This window comes from Macrobrachium rosenbergii, chromosome 26 (assembly GCF_040412425.1).
Source record: "Macrobrachium rosenbergii isolate ZJJX-2024 chromosome 26, ASM4041242v1, whole genome shotgun sequence".
Classification (NCBI taxonomy): Eukaryota; Metazoa; Arthropoda; class Malacostraca; order Decapoda; family Palaemonidae; genus Macrobrachium; species Macrobrachium rosenbergii.
In genome coordinates this window covers 171,047-189,957 of record NC_089766.1, presented here as the reverse complement: position 1 = coordinate 189,957, position 18,911 = coordinate 171,047, and the positions used below count along the sequence as shown (strand labels likewise).

At 38.3% G+C, this 18,911-nt stretch overlaps 2 protein-coding genes across 2 annotated transcripts in view; one reads left to right on the top strand and one right to left on the bottom strand.

Moving 5' to 3' along the window:
* Oda (Ornithine decarboxylase antizyme) overlaps positions 1-4,293 on the top strand; it is a 32,036-nt gene extending 27,743 nt beyond the window's left edge. The window contains exons 3-4 of the mRNA XM_067127586.1: positions 1,931-2,171; positions 2,775-4,293. Coding sequence (XP_066983687.1) covers positions 1,931-2,171; positions 2,775-2,884 — 351 coding nt within the window. The 3' untranslated portion in view covers positions 2,885-4,293. The remainder of the gene's footprint in view (positions 1-1,930; positions 2,172-2,774) is intronic.
* Positions 4,294-10,384: 6,091 nt separating this feature from the next.
* Positions 10,385-13,583, bottom strand: LOC136852858 (leucine-rich repeats and immunoglobulin-like domains protein 1). Its single transcript, XM_067127763.1, has 2 exons — positions 13,297-13,583; positions 10,385-11,815 (listed from the first exon to the last, which is right to left on the bottom strand). Exons 1-2 carry the CDS (start codon positions 13,453-13,455, stop codon positions 10,592-10,594), a joined length of 1,383 nt encoding a protein of 460 aa, XP_066983864.1. The 5' UTR covers positions 13,456-13,583; the 3' UTR covers positions 10,385-10,591.
* Between the last annotated feature and the right edge of the window lie 5,328 nt (positions 13,584-18,911).

The window sequence follows — 18,911 nt, the reverse complement described above, 5'->3', positions numbered from 1 at the left end:
GCCCAGTTTAGTCTTTCCTCTTTCCTTCTTATGTGGAGGGCATCAAATGTCACTTTGTAAATTACAGTGATTTAGGAATTTCTGGCTCAATAGCTTTCGTAGATTCAGTCCGAAGTTTATGGTATGTAACCGAAGAAATTAACATCTTAATAGGGTTTAGGTTTAGTAGTAGTTTGGTATATTGGTAATTAATAATCACTTGAATTGTTGCACTAATTTATTTTAAGGTAGTAATCTGACCTTGGAACTATCTACCATTTCATTAGTTATAACATCTTAAATGGGACTGGATAGAGAAGTAGTTTGATACATTGATCTGTAGTTGGTAATTAGTATATCACTTGAATTATTGTTGCACTGATCTATTGTAATTCAAGTATTAATCCAGCCTTGCAACTGTCTAAGATTTGATAAGTTTAACCTAACCACCTAAGTTTCAATTCTATACTCTTAATGCCATTTCAAAACATTTGTAATGGTTACACTCGAAAACTTTAGTAAGACAGAGCTTAAACGTGGACTGCTAGTTGCTGGAAATATGTACGAAATGAGTACTGAAGGTCACTGTCACGTGCAGTATGTTCTACTTCGTAGTCAAGTTGCTCTGCAAATCGAGCCTTAGAAATCCCAGAGCTTTCCCATGTAGGCCCTTATGTGTATATGTCGCAGAATCACTTGGCATTTGCTAAGTTCCTCAACTGACTCCGATCTCTTCCTGTGTGGTGGCAGGAAGGGTTATGCTGTCAGTGTCAGTCCCAAGTTGCAGGTAAAAGGGGAGAGAGAGAGAGAGAGAGAGAGAGAGAGAGAGAGAGAGAGAGAGAGAGAGAGAGAGAGAGAGAGAGAGAGAGAGAGAGAGAGAGAGACGCAAACTTGCAACAACCTCCTTGGTATGTTGCGGGTGGCAGTGGGTTGCAATTGTCAAAAAACTGGAAGATATTTCCTTGTACAGGAGATGAGTCAAGTCAGTGACTGGATTTCATGGGTTACAATTGTCCAAAAAGTTAACGGAAGATTTTCTCCAGTAAAGGTCTGTAACAGAATTTCAGGGCAAGATACTGATTTATGTCCTGATGGTGGTTGCAAGAATTAAGGTGCAGCACTGTGGTTGAAATCTTGTAACTAGACCACTAATTTAGTATACTCTTGTAAAGCAAGCTTAAAAGTACATAGTGTTAATATATACGAGAATAATTCATGGGTCAATGAATAAGATAAATCCCCATTTAGAAACACTGACATGCAGACAGTGACAAGTCTGTTATTGACAAAATCAGTGTTTACATGCCAGGGAATTTGATCATGTCAGATTACAGTGGGTATGACTACTTGGGTGTAAAATGATTTTGAGTGTTAGAGGTACTTTTCTTAAAACAATGGCTGTTCTATTTTTTGCGTATGCATATACAGTAATACTGTTCTGTGCCATACTAGTGAAAAAAAGATTTAATTGGAATACTGGATTCATAATGAATGGTGCTACGAGCTTATGCTCTCACTGTGCCGCGATTTGGATGAAATGATATACAGTACCAACTTAAGTTTGGTGTCCCTAAGCTAAAAGAACTATAAGTCTTGACAGTTCAGAAATCCAACATAAAATGAGAATTCCTACAACTCTCAGCTGCTAGAAAGGTATTGATCTTTGAAAAGTAAGAGTATAGAATTTTTTTGATTAAAGAAATGTTAATGGACGTAGTTTTAATTTACAAACACCGCAGCCAAATAAAGTATAATGACCTGTAAAACCTTGTTTTACAGTAATTTTTTTAAATTTAAGAATTGTAGGAACGTAGTTGATGACTTCTTGATTCAAGATCCTCTATGGATAATGATTTTAGGGACAGGTCTCTGTTAGGCTTTGGCGCGAATCTATGCAATCAAGTCCTCACTCTGATGCAATCAAGTCCTCACTCTGATTACTGTTTTTCAGGGTACTGAAGTGGTGTCTGCAGCTCAGTCTGGATGCGTCCATCTGAGCTTTGAATTCCAGTTGGCGGAACAAACAACAGTCGTGTGGGAAACTGTTGTTGTAGGGCGTCGCCTCTACCTTTCCATTCTGCATCTGCCCGAGGGCAGCAAGGAGGCGTTTGTGTCTCTCTTGGAGTACGCCGAAGAAGTCTTGGGATGCTCCCATGTCCTCATTTGCTTCAAGAAGGATCGAAGCGACCGGGGTAAGTCTTGGACGAGACCCCTTCCTGTCTTTTAGCTTAAGTTTTGCAGAGTGGTCTTGTTCCATATATTTGAGTCTTGAAAGGTATAAGTTTGTAAATGCTTCGGATGTTGCACCTCTCAGTTATGATGATGCATTGCAATGTTTTCAGTTTTTTCATGTAAGCCAGAGGTGTCTTAAGTTTGCCTATTTCTTGGTAATGTGTTTTATCTGCTATAATGCTGAGATAAGTTAGATTGCTGTGTTACTTAATCTTATATCAGTTTTCCTCAGCAAATGAAAACTCGTGAAGTCAAACCTTGGGGGTTTAGCCTACACTTGAACTGGCCTACCTTTGTTATTCATTTATTTTGAGCTTTGAGAAACACATGAGATATTTGAAGTCTTGTCATTCTTATATGCAGGTGCTTCTTATGGTAGAGCTAAGTTAAAGAGGCATGTTTGGCATTAATTTAAAATACAAATATTGTAGGCCCTTTGACCTGTGGTCACCCTCTCTTTCTGTGAAGGGGTATATCATTTAAAGTAATGAGTCACGTTATTCTGCAAACTCGAAATGAGGTAAATCCACCAAAACACTAATGGAAGTCTCCCCTCCCAACAGCTGTGCTCATCCGCACCTTCATGTTCCTCGGGTTTGAAGTCATCCCACCAGGCCACCCAATGGCTCCCGCCAACAATGATCACATCTACATGCTGTACGAGATAGACTAGTACCCCACACAGGTCGATGGTTCTGTATAACGCTCAGGTCGAAGCAAGTTGTGGGCATGTCATTTCCTTCTCAGTAGTTCATATATTTCTTTTTTATTAAACTGGTCATGTGAGATATTACATAAGTAAGGAATTTAAACAAGGATTTATTTTCGGTTTCCTTCCGGCGATGACTGTCCGCAGCTCCTTTGCCCCGCAGCTTTTGTCATCTGTTTCCCAAGTTCATGTTATTGTGGAGTGTTGACGGTAGGGGGCTTCGTGGCAGGTGCAAGATCAGAGGCCGCTGTTTCTCGTTTGCCGCCAAGTGCTTTTTTTTTTCTCCTCCAGAGCCTTGTACGGTGTTGCGATTGATTCTGACACTAGTGCAACATTCCCTCGTTCGTCGTGTATTAATGGCTCTCGTGATTTTTAACCCAGTTTGCGATGGGACTCTCTACTGATTGAAAGTACTGTCAAGATAAGAACTGTGTATATTTGTGGTGGCACGTTTAGCGTTGAAGTGAAACACTTTTATTATTTTTCTTGTGATCTGTGCTGGTCTTGACAGTGTATAACACAGCAACCTTTTACCAATTGATCACCTAATTTTAAGAGTTCACACATTTTTTAACGAAAGCTGGAAGAAGAGGGTTTGATATCTACGTAGTTTAAGTAATCGGGCCAAGTTTTTATTTTGTGATTTGGGAAGTGACCCGTGGACCAATAACGTTCCCGTCGAGGGTCTGTGGATGAATAACAAAATCAGTCCTCCTTTTTTCTGTTGCCAAAGAATCGTTTTGTTTTAAGATTACCACAGCAATACAAAGTGTTTTATTTTTAAGAACTGTGAGACTCTCGACATGAGCGTTGTTGTACCACTGCGGACTTCCACTCGCGTTCCGACACTCTCAGTCTTGGCGGCGCAGACAGTCCTAATCTCTTCTTGGATTGAGTTCCCCTCCGGAGTACTCCACAGTAACCAATGGTGTCTGCAACTAGGAAGACACGTATATCTTAATTATAAAGAAAAAAAATGTAAAAAAAAAAGTGGAAAACAATAAAATGTTTAAAAAAAAATTAAGGTTGATTCTTCATTCCAATGTACGTTCTTTTTTTTTTTTTTTTTTTAAACCCCGCTTAGTTTGTTAGTCCCAGTACGCTTTCTTTTAAACTTTGGACGTTCGTTCGTTTCCTCCTGTGGTCTGTCATTTGTATCGAAGGGATTCTTTTTAGACGTGCAGAGTTTGTTACGCACTGTTAGCCTTCTCTTCCGCATTTTTCTCACCGTCATTGATTTTTTTTGTACCACAATTTTTTTTTTTTTTTTTTTTTTGTCATAACTGTACTGGGAAACAATGATTGGTGAATCCTATGTTCATATATATATACATATATAAATATATATTCAAATAAATCACACCATAAAATTATTCCTGTCTCTTTTGTCCTGCTTTTGTAGCAAACAGGTGGGATGATGATGGTAACAGTTCAGTATCGAACTTTAAAACTTGTAGAGAAAAACTGTGAATTGGAGGACAAATATATTTAAAATGTTTGCGTACAGTTTCGTAGCGTTGTGCTCCTTTCCTAGTGTGGTCTGCACTCAGGAGAAGCAGCTATACTCTAAAACTGTGGATTTCTTAAATATATCTGCTCTCCAATCTTTGTGTTTTTTCAAACAGTTGGGATACTTAACTCATTGAGTGACGATGGTTCTCAAGTTCTGTTGGTTATCAGAATGGGTTTTATATTATAAACATGGCCTACTTTCCCTGTCCATTCCAGGCTTCGACAGAATCTGTAAAATTGAAAACTTTTCGATCCTTCAAAAGTGAACATTTTTAATGGTCGTGCAGGTGATCATCAGAATACTGATGTACATTAGAGGTAAATTTAATTAAACAAAAGCAGCATTTGATTCCTGTTGTGCTCTAGGCATCAACAGAAGCTGTAAAATTACTTGAAAATTTGTCTATCCTTCAAAAAGGAATATCTGATAATCAATGCAGGTGAGAAAGTCAAAACATCTGTGTACAGTAGAGGTAACATCCTGGCTATTATGGTACATTAACAAGTTACCTATCTCTAATTTGACCAAGGTATTCTGGCCGTTGGCCAAGGTGTGATGGCTGTTGGAACATGCTGTAACAATACCAAGTTCTCCCGACAGACCAGGGATCTGCATTTAGGAATATGGCTGGCTTGCCCCGTGTGGGTGACTATAGAGATGCTGTTTTATACATAACCTTTACATTCCACACTTACTAATGTACAAGAGCAAGGTATTCCCTAAATGTACTGGCAAAATTCTGTGTACTGCAGTGTACTCATACAATATGGGACTAGTCAGAGGAAATTGAGGCTGTTGCATGAGTGAATTAGATTCTAAAAGTCTTGAACAAATAGTATAAACTTCTGGGTGACATAAGCATTCTGGAAATGGGCTGTGCTGTGGGAACTTTACTAAATTGCAGACTTTGTAGAATGCTGAAAGCTTTGAAATGAATAATAAGGTGCACTAAATGGATCAATACTGTTTTCAGTCAGGCAGCATGTGACTTAATGTCAGTTGTGGTTTTAAATGTTTTTATACAGAATGTGACTGAACTGGAAGCAGGCCTTCAGATCAGTAAAGCTTACGGTTTCATTTCCTGTGGCAAACATAATGATGATGTCATTGAAGTCAGAGCAATAATCCATGCTAAAAATGTAAAATTTTTCAATTTAATGAGGAAACAATGCATAAACTGCTTCAGTGACTAGTTGTCGAAATTATAAAAAAAAAATTCAGGTGCTGGAGGCTTTTAGCACTACACACAACCCACAGGAGTTGACGTAGATTCTTGCTGCCCTTCAGTCAAGATGGTCCAACTTTTTTATTTTAAGCGCTCTCAACTAGTTTGAGAGTGAAAACTGCCTCATCCAGAAAGTTATTTGGCAAAAACAAAGAAAGGTGTCCTAAATCAGTAAGATATGTTGAACTTTGCAAGCAGTCCCTGCTGTCAACAGTGTTTTAACAAGGAATCCAGTTTTGTCTTCCTCAGAATTACCATTTTAGAATAAATTCATTAGCATAACCCCTAGAAAAGTCTGGCAATGTGATGGGTATTAAACTGCTTAGCAGTCATTATCATTTGTTGTGCAAAGCACGGTATGTTTGTCTTAGAATTTTTGTAAAACCTGAGATTTTGAGTCATGATGTAGCGTAGTATTTGTAGGTAAACTAGTTTAAGGGAGGTCAGTAGTGGAACTATGGATGTATATTTTTCTACATTTTGTGATATGTAGTTTTGAGACTGAAACCCAACCCCCCTTCAATTTTATGTATAGTGTTTATTTTTAGGAGAATTAAGGTAAATAAGGGTTGTGAGAGAAACAGTTATACTCTTAATTTGTTTATGTGGGTTGGGTGTTTTTCTGTAAGTTTAACCAAGCCAATTTTAAGTGGAATTTTTCTTCAGTCATCCTTTAAATTAAAGGGAAAACTTTCATTGCCTAAACCTAATCTTTATTCACTGTATTCTCCAGCAATAGCCTGCATAGTTTATAAAAAGATTTGCCCAATTATTTTTTTGTGTGAATATCATCCATTAATTGCTATTTGGAAGAGGAGTCACCATTTGCTGATTTTATTGCAGACGCCAAAGAAATCATTGATGTTTTACAAACCCCTTTTGGTATTCAGTAGCCATTGTTGTAATCCAAGGAGAATTATATATATGGAGTCAGCCTCTAGCTCATTTTATCTAAAGTTTTCAAGCTGAATTGTACAGGCTCTCTCTTGTCTGAAGTGGAAGTTGAGGCCAGTGAAAAATGATTTGAGTACTTGCAGTGATAGATCACTTTCTGGTTTTGTTACACAAGCTTCGTTTGGGTACTGTTTCTATTAAACCTATAAACTTTTGATTGAATGGCATGCTTGTGGAATGAAGAATTCGATAAACTAAAATTAAACCAAATGATCTTCATTTTAGGAAGACTACATTGTAGCATTCTGCTTTAAAATGGAAAACTACAGTACAGTATCTGCAAAATTTTCGAAACTGAGATATGCCACCTGTTGGGCTTGTGTAACACTAGTACACAGTGACTGCAGTTTCAGAATGATTCTTTAGTTCTTCATCTTACGGGTCCCATTTGCAGTATCTGCAAAATCATTAGTAAGGCAAGGGAAAACTGCAGTATCTACCATTTTTCTCAGTTTTGTTTTATTTGCAGATAATGCAGTATTCCATTTTAGGGCAACATTTCTTTGAATTGTAACCTAACCTAAGCTAAACTAGTCTCCCTGAGGATGTCGGGAAATTGTGAAGATGCAATGCATTACTACCCTAATGCTATTCTCCTGCAATTTAGTACATTTTTATCTATTAGTTTTTTCTTTTGAATAAGTGAGATGTCTTTTTGTATTTCCCATTACCTTCTCTTAGTTTGTAATGAGCACCATTGTCTTTGGAAACTTGAATTTCAAGTCAGTGGCCCCTGTGGGCCTGTTCCATATGAATATGGTTAATCTTCTGAATAATAATATTAATGATGATGATAATTGCACTGAACTTTTGTTCTTTAAATATAAATCATTATCAAAAGAATGAGTGTAAATGCAGTAATTTCCAAAAACTGACAGTTCGTACTGAGTAGGTTGTGGGAGGTATGTGAACTACTCCTATGCCTTAAATCTTGACTAGGAGAAATCTCTTACCATGAATATTAAGAGAGACTGTTTGCAATATTGCCCAGTAGTGAACTTCAGTATTATGTCTCACGAATATAAAAAACTGTTTGTAGTCTTCGTCTTCATAGTAAACTTGGGAATTCATATCTACCATGAATGAAAACTTTGAATTACTGGAAAAATGATTCTGTAAAGTGGTTCTGTAATCTTGTAGTGATGTTGTGTTACGTTGGACTTCTCCACACTTTGTAAAAACACAAAAGTTGTATTGATAATGCACTTGAAGGCATGTGATAATCTAAAACGCTTTGCTGATAATGACTCGTGTCCACGTGTTCCTTTCAAGAGACTGGCAATCTTGTTCCTGCTGAATTCTCTTGCTTACATTGTTTTCCCTGAGTATTGAGTATTAGTGAAGATTTGCCAAAACTGTCTTGTTGAAAACTTTTTAATCTAGAACATAGGAGGGGAGGACATTGCAATTGCACTGCAACCCAAGTGCCTTAACTCGCAACCTGGTTCTAAGTTCATATATGCTTTTATTCATATTTTATAGCTTTGCATTTTTATGTCAGTAGCTTCTCATGTTGTCATACCAATAATCGATGTTATGTTATTGGTAATTTTTCCCTTCATTTAAATATTCCTCTTCATAATATTGATTCAGTGAAGATGGTCTCTGAATATAATTTCATCTGGTCTGTATATATTTGTGATTTTCTCACCCAATTCTGGGGTAGGTCAGGACGCGAGATTGAGTGCTGGAACTCGGTGGGTCAGCCAAATTACGCTGAACATTTTAATGATGCACAAGAGTTTACGAATGAGTTGTTATTGATGAAAAGGTTGGGAAAATGAGTCCTGGAACTCAGAATATGGTTCTCGTGACTATGCTAAACATTTTAATGATGCGTAACAGTTTAAAAATGAGTTATTAGTGATACTAAAGGTGGGAAATTGAATGTAATATATTAACATTACAGCAGGCTTCATCTCTGTAAAAAAATTCCATCAGGTGTGTTTAAATTGAATTAAATACAATAACAATAACGCGCCAACAGTACTTAAATGTGGCTTACGTTCACTATTATGGTCAGATGGTCGATACTGTAGTTTGACCAGATAGCTGGTGGCCCGAGAGCTTGCGATACCCTTGACCGAAGTCCAAGGTTACATAATAGAATGAGCTTCTGGTAATTGATAACAGCACGTAATTTTTACGCTGGCTGAGAACTTAATTATCATTCATTCTCTGTCACTGAGGTGGATGGCGTTACAATTGTCATTGTTTTGCATTGCAAAGGTTTGTTTGAGATTCAACATACTTTATCTGTCTTGAAGATGAGTCTTCATTTTTGATTCGTCCAGTGTTCAAGTGTTACAGATTTTTATTAGACAAGGTATTTTAGATAGAGAAGCTTTTGTCCTAGGAATTTTTAGCATAGTGAGTTGGTTAATCTGTTTGTTAATGTATGTAGGTAGTCAGGTGAGGTAGCAAGATGCATGATATTTATTGCTGACTGGGATTGGAATTTACAAAATTTAATTTTCAATTTCCTTATTTTTTTGTCTTGACGGATGTTCATGTGCATCTGCGTGGAATTGAAACAGTGGCGTTAAGGACTTCCAACGACTTGAAAATTGTATTTTTATTCCACTGAAATTCAGGCTTCCTTCAAATCTCTGGGTTTGTTGCAAGTTTTGGTTCCAAATTTGATGGTCTCAACACACATCATTACTGTTTATCATCACATTAGCATCTAAGTCTGCTGAGCTCTCCAGTTTCTTGAACTTTTAAGAATAAATTCCTCAGATAAGCACTTTGAGAGTTGGTGAACTCATTAAAATTTTGTATATCAATAACAAACCTTGGAGTCAGCAGGAAGAAAAAGGACAACTCCATACTGCGCACACACAGGAAGAATTTGGCTATCTTTAACGTACTTTTTTCTCTCCGGGCAAAACTCCAATTGGCATCTTTGGGTATGAAAAGTCTGTGACCTGTCTAAACCTAACCAACGTTGGACTCTAATGCCCCGAACTCCTAAAAGGTCTTGTATGCTTATGTGACTTTTCCTGTTGCATCTTCATCAATTTGAATACTCAGGTCACAGCCATTTGATCTTTTGTGTGGGCCTTATCTTGAGGTCAGACTGCTCCTCTCACACTGTAAGTCTTGGGAAGTCATCCCAACTTTGCTTTTGATGGGTCATTTTATTTTTTCTAGAGGCTGGTCAACTCCATTTTCAAGTTCCTCGTTGGGCGGGTCGGTATAAGTCTCGGCTAGCACTCTGCTAGGCCCGCGTTCGATTCTCCAGCCGGCCAATGAAGAATTAGAGGAATTTATTTCTGGTGATAGAAATTCATTTCTCACTGTAATGTGGTTCGGATTTGGTCCCGTTGTTAGGTAACCAAGTGGTCTGGTTAAACTAAGGTATAATTAACTTTTAACTCCATTTTCAGGGTTAAGTTCCATTTTACGGCCCCGTATTGTAACCAATCAGGAACGTATAGTTCTGGTTATCTGTTTGCAAAGGTTGATAAAGCACCATAATTTTGGCTTGCAAGATGATGACTTCAAATTTTTATTTAACCTCTATGGGTGAAGGGTGTTCGACACCAGCATACTAGACCCAAGAGTGAAGGTCAACAAAATACTGCGAGGTCTGAGACCAAGTGGGAATTTGCCCACATTTTTTGTCTCTTGCCCAAATAAATCAAGCATTGGTGTACGGGTAATTATAATAAAAAATATTGAAGCAACTGATAACATTTAAAGCATTTTAGTTCAACCTAGGATTTCTTTTTTAAAGTGAGGAAAGTCTGCATGGGAAAATGAAGATACATTTAACAAAACCGCGGTTTATTATAGTCTTTTCGTATTACAAATCTGGAATAAATACTTAACGGATACATAAATATACAGTACTCTCTTAACCGTTTGCGTATTAATATCACAACATTCCATGAGTTCACGTGACTACAGATGAGGATGAAAATGATGATGAAGATGATATCGGTGATAGGAAATTGAGATCTCTGGAGAAATCAGATCAGAGGAAGAAGGTGGAAATGACAACAGCTGCCAGAGACGCTGTGTACGAGATGGCAGAGGCACTGTTGGCTGGGGATTCTGTGGTCACATCTGTTGGGAGGCCAGTCGTGCTGTGGGCACTTGCATCTGTGGTGTAGATGGGATCTCCTTTGTCCGTGCAGGATGTCGTGAAGTCTATGAGGTTTCTTCCATCTAGACAGACCGCCTTCTCGACAATCTCCTTCTCCAGTTCTCTCTGCACCTGCCCAGTGGGCTTATTCAGTACCCATCCAATGTTTTCGCAGCTGCAACTGAACTGGTTCTCCTCCACTGCGAAGACGACCAGGTTGTCTGAGAGCTGGAAGGCCTGGTCGAAGACGTTCACGAAGGTGTTGTTGGCGATGGCGAGGAACGCTTGGTGGGCCGCTCCGTCTCTCCCTCTGAGACCCTTGAGGGCCAGGCTGCTCAGGGTGTCGATGGTGTTGCCGACAAAGAGGGCTGCGCTGATCTCGCACTCGTTGTGCAGCTCCATGTCGAAGGCCTCTTGCTCGACCATCAGGATGTGGTTGCCTCCAATGATCAGGAACCCGAGCGTCTCGGTGCTGATGGCTTTGGAGTTGATGGTGATGATGTTGTTCTTGTAGAGGGTGAGGCGGGTGCCGTACTCTGGCAGAGACAGGTTGCCGAAGGACGAGAGCTCTCGTCCCATGATGTCGTCGATCATTTCCTTTGGCTCGGCTGTTGACCGCCCGGCACTCCTGCACCTCTCTCTGGCTGCCTCCTGCGATGGCTGTAGAGAGATGGCACCGGACGCGAAGCTGCCGATGGAGGAGTACCCAAAGGCCAGGTCGTCCAGAACTGGGAGGTTGTTGAAGGCGTGGTCTTCGATCAGGGTGATGGTGCTGTTGGCCACTTCGACGAGCCTCAGGTCATCGAGGTTGCTGAAAGCGTCGGACTTGATGACTTCCACGGTGCTCCTGATCAGTCGCACTTCCTTCAGGAGGCTCAGGCCTCTGAAGGCGTGTTCTGGGAGCTCCGCAATGTTGCAGTCTATGAACTCGAGCACTTTGATGCTGGGAGTCCAGGATTGCACAGTGGTGTTTGGGGTGATGTAGACTTGGGCTCCTGCCAAGACCAGCTTCTCTGGGGCCACTTTTGACTCGAGTTCTGACCACATGAGTTCGAGGCCCGTCTCTGAGCATTCAGTCTGGTTGATGGTGAGTCTGTTGATTTTGAGAGACACCTGAGGAAGATAAATATACATAATTAGCATAATTATAAAGAAATAAAGTATCAGGAGATTGTAGACTATAAAGAATGGTCTTGAGTATTGTGTATCATACAGAAATAATCAATAAATGGAAATGGTGTTTAAAACATTAAAGAAAATGTAATATAAAAATAGATAAAACGAGTAGAAATTAGAATTATGAATATGCACAAAGGAAATAGCACTGTGGTACTATAATTAGCTTAATTATGAAAATGGTTTCGAAAATGTTAATTGTAGTCATCACAGAGGAATGTCTAGTTTACAGAATGGTGTAGAACATTGTGTATCATACAGAAATAATGAAGAAGTGGAAATGGTGCTTAAAACATTGAAGAAAAATATAATAGATAAAACTAGTGAAAACTAGACCTACAAACATGCTTACAGGAAATATCACTATGGTACTATAAATGGTAATCTATTGACCAACTGAATTTCTTTAACAAAATGTATGACGGCAGAGTATTCATAAAGGAAATAGCTTTACAGGTTTTGAAATGGAAATCTGTTGAGCAACTGAATTTACAAAATGTATGACCGCACACGACTCTGAATTTGTAAACAGTTCCGAAGAACTGCGTGCTGACGTAAGCTAGAGAATTTTAGATGTTTGACGTAGGTGTGTCAGGAAGGCCCGGGTATCTACCGGTTTCCTGCCCCCGGGGGGTCGTTGGGGTGGGGGCAGAGCTGTCCTTTGTATAGTGGGCAAAACAGGATGTCTTTGTGATAGCTTACTTTCATTTTAAGTGATTTCCTTTTGCACAAAAATTCAGAAGTTCTCTTGAGTACTTAAAGTTTTAGTGGAGGTTTGAAATATATATAGTTTCGTGATTCATTGTGTCGATGTGTGTGTGTGTGTGTGTGTGTGTGTGTGAGAGAGAGAGAGAGAGAGAGAGAGAGAGAGAGAGAGAGAGAGAGAGAGAGAAAGGGCACCACATATTCAGGAACTTGAAAAAATAGCAGTTTCATCATCCTACACAGAGCGCCAGTCTTATCAGCTCTGTGCGTGCACACACATACGATTTAAACACCAACACATGAACCACACGTTTGCATATGTATAAATATATGTATGTACACCTTTTGGAATGTATAATTCACTGATTAATCGTGTGTGTGTGCGTGTATAAGTGTGTGTGTTTGTGCAAGAGGGAACTTCACTTGCAAAAACTAAAAAAAATAGGTTTCATTTTTCTACAGAGCCTTAATGTGAATACACACGTACACATTTAAACAAATACACACATTTAAAAAAACGTATACACACACACACACACACACATATCACAGTATACCTCACATGTGCGTGCGAGGGTGTAAATATGTGAGAGATGGAACCTCAAAAGCAGAAACTCGAAAGATTAGCCGTTTCCTACGCAGAGCCTTCTGTGTACATTTCAGCACGTGTTAAAATACACATGTATACACACACACATCAAAATATCCCTCACCTGTGTAAGTCTCTGCATGCAATCGCAATAAACGTTCACTTTCCCGGGATCGTCCGTTAATCTCTTCGTATCGCAACTCTTGTTCCTTTGCGCCAGAGCCGTTGCAAAGATTGCGACCGCCAAGACGAGGAACAAGTTTGTACGACTTGACTTCTCCATCTCTTCGTTATCCAAACACTTTAAAAACACTCAAGTTTTTTTTTTATATCACTGTATATATAAATTAAAGTGCGTGCTATCCTCTACACCTTATTTCCACGGCTGTCGGGTTTTCAATGCTAGAAGGAAAGGCCGTGCCTTCGTATTTATTGCCGGGAGCGCGCGGCTTCCGATGACGTCACGCTCATATTCGTATTGCAGTTCGTTGCTTTTTTTTTGGAAATGGTTTTTCATCATCATCATCATCATATGTTGTCTGTTTCCTTACGTATATTTCGTGAATTCACAGGATTGGCTTCCCGTTGCTTTGTCTTTTATAAGTACATGACTAATTGAATGATGAGTCAGTTTTGCCAATTACTCTTTCTTTTAGACTCTCTTGGTATATGGCTGGAAAGAGGACTTAGGGCTATACTTTGACTCTCAGTCTTGAAGGCACAAACGTTCCTAAATCAAACGTATTTTGCAACGTTTTTACCTAAAAGATAGAGACAATTTATTTTAGACATGTTTTTTTTTAGCTGGAAGGCACAAACGTTCCTAAAGCAAACGTATTTTGCAACGTTTTTAACTTAAAAGATAGAGACAATTTATTTTAGACATGTTTTTTTAGCTGGAAGGCACAAACGTTCCTAAAGCAAACGTATTTTGCAACGTTTTGAACCTAAAAGATAGAGACAATTGATTTTAGACATTTTTTTTTATTTAACTGGAAAAGGACTTAGGCCTATAGGCCTACGTTGAATCTAGGTCTTCTGGGCACAGATGTTCTTCAACCAAACGCTTTTTGCAACTTTTTTTTTTTTACGTAAAAGACTCAGACAGTCGATTTTAGGCTTATTGTTGTATTACATCGAAAAGAGACGTTACACACACACACACACACACACACACACACACACACACACACACACACACACATATATATATATATATATACATATATATATATATATATATATATATATATATATATATATATATATATATATATATATATATATAGACCTATATATTTAGACCCATATATTGAATATTGCTCTTTCAAGGTACAAATGTTCGTAAACCAAATTGTTTTGCAATTTATTTTTAAGCCAACAAAATAGAGAGCCAATTGATTTTAGGATTATTTTTAAGTTCAGTTGGAAAGTTACTTAGATCTATAGACCTATACTCTGAATCTTGCTCTTCAAGGTACAATCATTCGCAAACAAACGTATTGTGCAAAGTTTTTTTTTTTTTTTTTAAACGGATGCAGAAACAATCGATTTTATACGTATCGTTTTAAAATTGAAATCTTATGTTGAATCTCGGTCTCTATAAGGCACGAACGTTCGTAAACCAAACGTACTGCGCATTCGTGCCGTAAACCAAACGTACTGCGCATTCGTGCCGTAAACCAAACGTATTGCGCAACGTTTCGGTAACCATCCGGATGCAGACAGGTACTCCGTTACGTAACTGGGAATACGTCCATATTCTTCTTGGCCTATTCTCGTCCTAAATTTCGCACTTTCAATTTCCTCTTTCTATTCAAGGACTTTCACTTCTCGAAAGGACATTGCGTGGGGGTGAGGCAGCCATGATGACGTGACGTCACGGAAAGAAGAGCTTGATTCGGTTTCCTTCTTGTCAGTTCTCTGAAAGGTTTCCCTTTTTTTTTTCTTTTATTTTATTTTACTGTGTTTGGAGAGAGAGAGAGAGAGAGAGAGAGAGAGAGAGAGAGAGAGAGAGTTTTCTTTCTTGGGTGGCAAAACGTTTCCATTACACCATGTGATTGATAGCTTACTCGACTTTCTCTCTCTCTCTCTCTCTCTCTCTCTCTCTTTCTCGTCCCGAACCCACACCCACGACCTTTGTTCTCTCTATTGTCTGGTTGTCATGTGATTTAAATGTCGAAATGTTCTACTCTTCAAGTTATCCCGTGACTCTCTCTCTCTCTCTCTCTCTCTCTCTCTCTCTCTCTCTCTCTCTCTCTCTCAACGTCATGCAATCAAGTCTAAACAAAGGCTACTAAACGGCCCCTGTTCTCTACCATCTCTCACAGCATAGCTAGGCCTACTTTTGTGACTCTCTCTCTCTCTCTCTCTCTCTCTCTCTCTCTCTCTCTCTCTCTCTCTCTCTCCAAATACAGTAAAATAAAATAAAAAAAGAAGGCGTCACGCGACATTTTCTGTTTGTCATGTGATTTATCTTAAATGTCGAAATGTTCTACTCTTCAAGTTATCCCGTGACTCTCTCTCTCTCTCTCTCTCTCTCTCAAACCTCTCTCTCATGCAGTCAAGTCTCTCTCTCTACTAAACGGCCCCTCCACCAACTCTCTAGGCCTCTTTTGTGACTCTCTCTCTCTCTGTCAAACCTCAAACGTCATGCAATCAAGTCTAAACAAAGGCTACTACTAAACGGCCCCTGTTCTCCACCAACTCTCACAGCATAGCTAGGCCTACTTTTGTGACTCTCTCTCTCTCTCTCTCTCTCTCTCTCTCTCTCTCTCTCAAACCTCAAACGTCATGCAATCAAGTCTAAACAAAGGCTACTACTAAACGGCCCCTGTTCTCCACCAACTCTCACAGCATAGCTAGGCCTACTTTTGTGACTCTCTCTCTCTCTCTCTCTCTCTCTCTCTCTCTCTCTCTCTCTCTCTCTCTCTCCGGAAGGCGTTTGCGTAAATCCGGCTCATTTCTAGTAAGGTTGTATGAGTGAAAGCGGTACGAAAACAGACGAGTTTCGGTTTTAAACGGTTTTTTCCCAGTTGTGTTCTGTGAAGAGGAGTGATTAAGAGGAAGTGCAGGTGGCGGGAAGTACTGTACAGGTAATTGGGGATTTATTCTAAGTAAAATAGCAACAGGATCTTACTTATGATAAGTGGAATGGCAATTCCAGGTCTCTAGTCCTCGTCTTAGGCCGATAGAGTATTATTATTATTTATTATTATTATTATTATTATTATTATTATTATTCAGAAGGTGAAGCCTATTCGTATGGAACAAGCCCACCGAAGGGGCCATTGACTTGAAATTCAAGCTTCCAAAGAATATTATTATTATTATTATTATTATTATTATTATTATTATTATTATTATTATTATTATTATTATTATTATTATTTTTGACTTAAAATTCTGAAGCTTCCAAAGAATATTAAGGTGTTCATTATTAAGAAGTAAGAGGAAGTAAAGGGAAATAAAGTAAGAAGAGATACCACTTATTAAAGAAGAGAAAAAAATAATAGATGGATTAATATGGAGCAATTTTGTGCGGTAGCAAAACGTTTTCGTTAAACCACGTGATTGAGAACGTAGAGAGAGAGAGAGAGAGAGAGAGAGAGAGATAAAGCGGTCAAACCGGTTCCTGTCACGAATCATCAACGTAATAACAGACATAGGAATTTTTTTTTATTTTAGTTTTTACTCATTCTAAGAACCAAATGATGGAGAGAGAGAGAGAGAGAGAGAGAGAGAGAGAGAGAGAGAGAGAGAGAGAGAGAGGCAGTTACAGATATTCGTATAATTCCTTTTTTTCCTTACTTTACAAAGAAGGATTCGCGTGACATGATGCGCTTGTCATGTGATCTATCGCAAGTGTTGAAACGTTTTGATCTCTCTCTCTCTCTCTCTCTCTCTCTCTCTCTCTCTCTCTCTCTCTCTCACGTGAGCCCTGATTGCTTTATAAAGCGTAATAGATGACGCAACGAATATTAGAACGTTCTCTCTCTCTCTCTCTCTCTCTCTCTCTCTCTCTCTCTCTCTCTCTCTCTCGTGAGCCCTGATTGCTTTATAAAGCGCAATGGATGACGCAGCGAATATTAGAACGTTAAATTCGTATTAGACTGAAGCTCTGGAGTTTGACCAAGGTGTCTGTACCTTGCCCAGGCTCGATTGCGGCGTGCCTTCGACCCCTAGCTGCAACCCCTTTCGTTCCTTTTACTGTACCTCCTTTCCTATTCTCTTTCTTCCATCTTTCAAACCTTTGACTGTCAATTTCCGTTTCAGGGCTGAATGACCTCGTAGGACCCAGAACTTGGCGTTTGGCCTAAGTTCTGTATTCAGCTCAATTCAGTTGCCCAGGCTCGAAGACGGCGGTAAAAAAATAGTGTTAAAGGAAACTAATTCTTAGCTTGGAGGTTAGTGAAGTATTGATGTGCATGGGAACACGGAAGACAAGAGTGAGTGCCGAGTAATTACTTAAATTATACAAATAGGAAATTTTAATCTTTCATTACTTCAACTTATAACAGAAAGGTAGGATTATTATTATTATTATTATTATTATTATTATTATTATTATTATTATTATTATTATTATTATTATTATTTGTGTAATAAAAATCCACAATTATATAGTAAATATATTACTATGCAAAATAAACAAATATTATTATTATTATTATTACTATTATTATTATTATTATTATTATTATTATTATTATTATTATTATTATTATTATTATTGTGTAATAAAAATCCACATTTATATAGTGAATATATTACTATGTAAAATAAACAAAGAATTTATTATTATTATTATTATTATTATTATTATTATTATTATTATTATTATTATTATTATTATTATTATTATTATCATCATCATGATAAAAGGGTCCTGATTTGTAAACGTCTTATCTTTAAAAGATATTCCCATATTCATACCAGCACCTTCAACTAATCTCACGGGAGAATCGCCACTTTTAATTAAAAACAGTTCGTGCACCACCCCAATTAATTCTGCGGAGTGACTTAAATCTATGAGTCACCAAAGCTCTCTCCTGTTTATGAAGATCGTAGTCCCTTCTGTGTTCCCTTAATCGTACATCCAGTCTCCAGTCCCCTACCACTGTCCCCGTGGCAACAAGCATTGCAATGGTAAACCGTTAAGGGCTTTTGCAAAGGATGTTTTTATAGGTACAAAACAATTTCTATATCCTTTTGGTATTCATATAACCGCCTACTTTTGAGACTTCTGCGTCAAAGGGTAATGATACATGTTTCTTATTCATTTCCTTATTAACATGACCTATATAAAATCTCCCGATGACGTCAGTAATAAAATATTCAGGGTACTTTAAGGACCTAAAGGTGTCTGCGACATGGGACCCTTGAAATGAATCTAATGATAATATTCCTTTTAACCTGTTGTGAGAGGTGGGGAAGGATAACGAATATAATTATCTTTGTCGGTAGTTTTTCTAAAGACTGAAAAGTAACGCTTTCAAAATTTTCAGTTAAAAAAAAAAACTAGGTCAATTTTTTTTTTATTTTCTGGGACAAATTTTCTCACAAAATAAAAAAAAAGAAAGTTGTTCTTAGTACACACACTGACTATCCCTTTCTATAATTAGAAGTTTGTTGTGTTTCCTGTGTGTGTGAGTGTGTGTGAGTGTGTGTGTGTGTGTGTGCACGTGTTATATCCGGTCTTTGTGTGTCTGTATTTGTTTGGGTGTATAGGTATAGTTG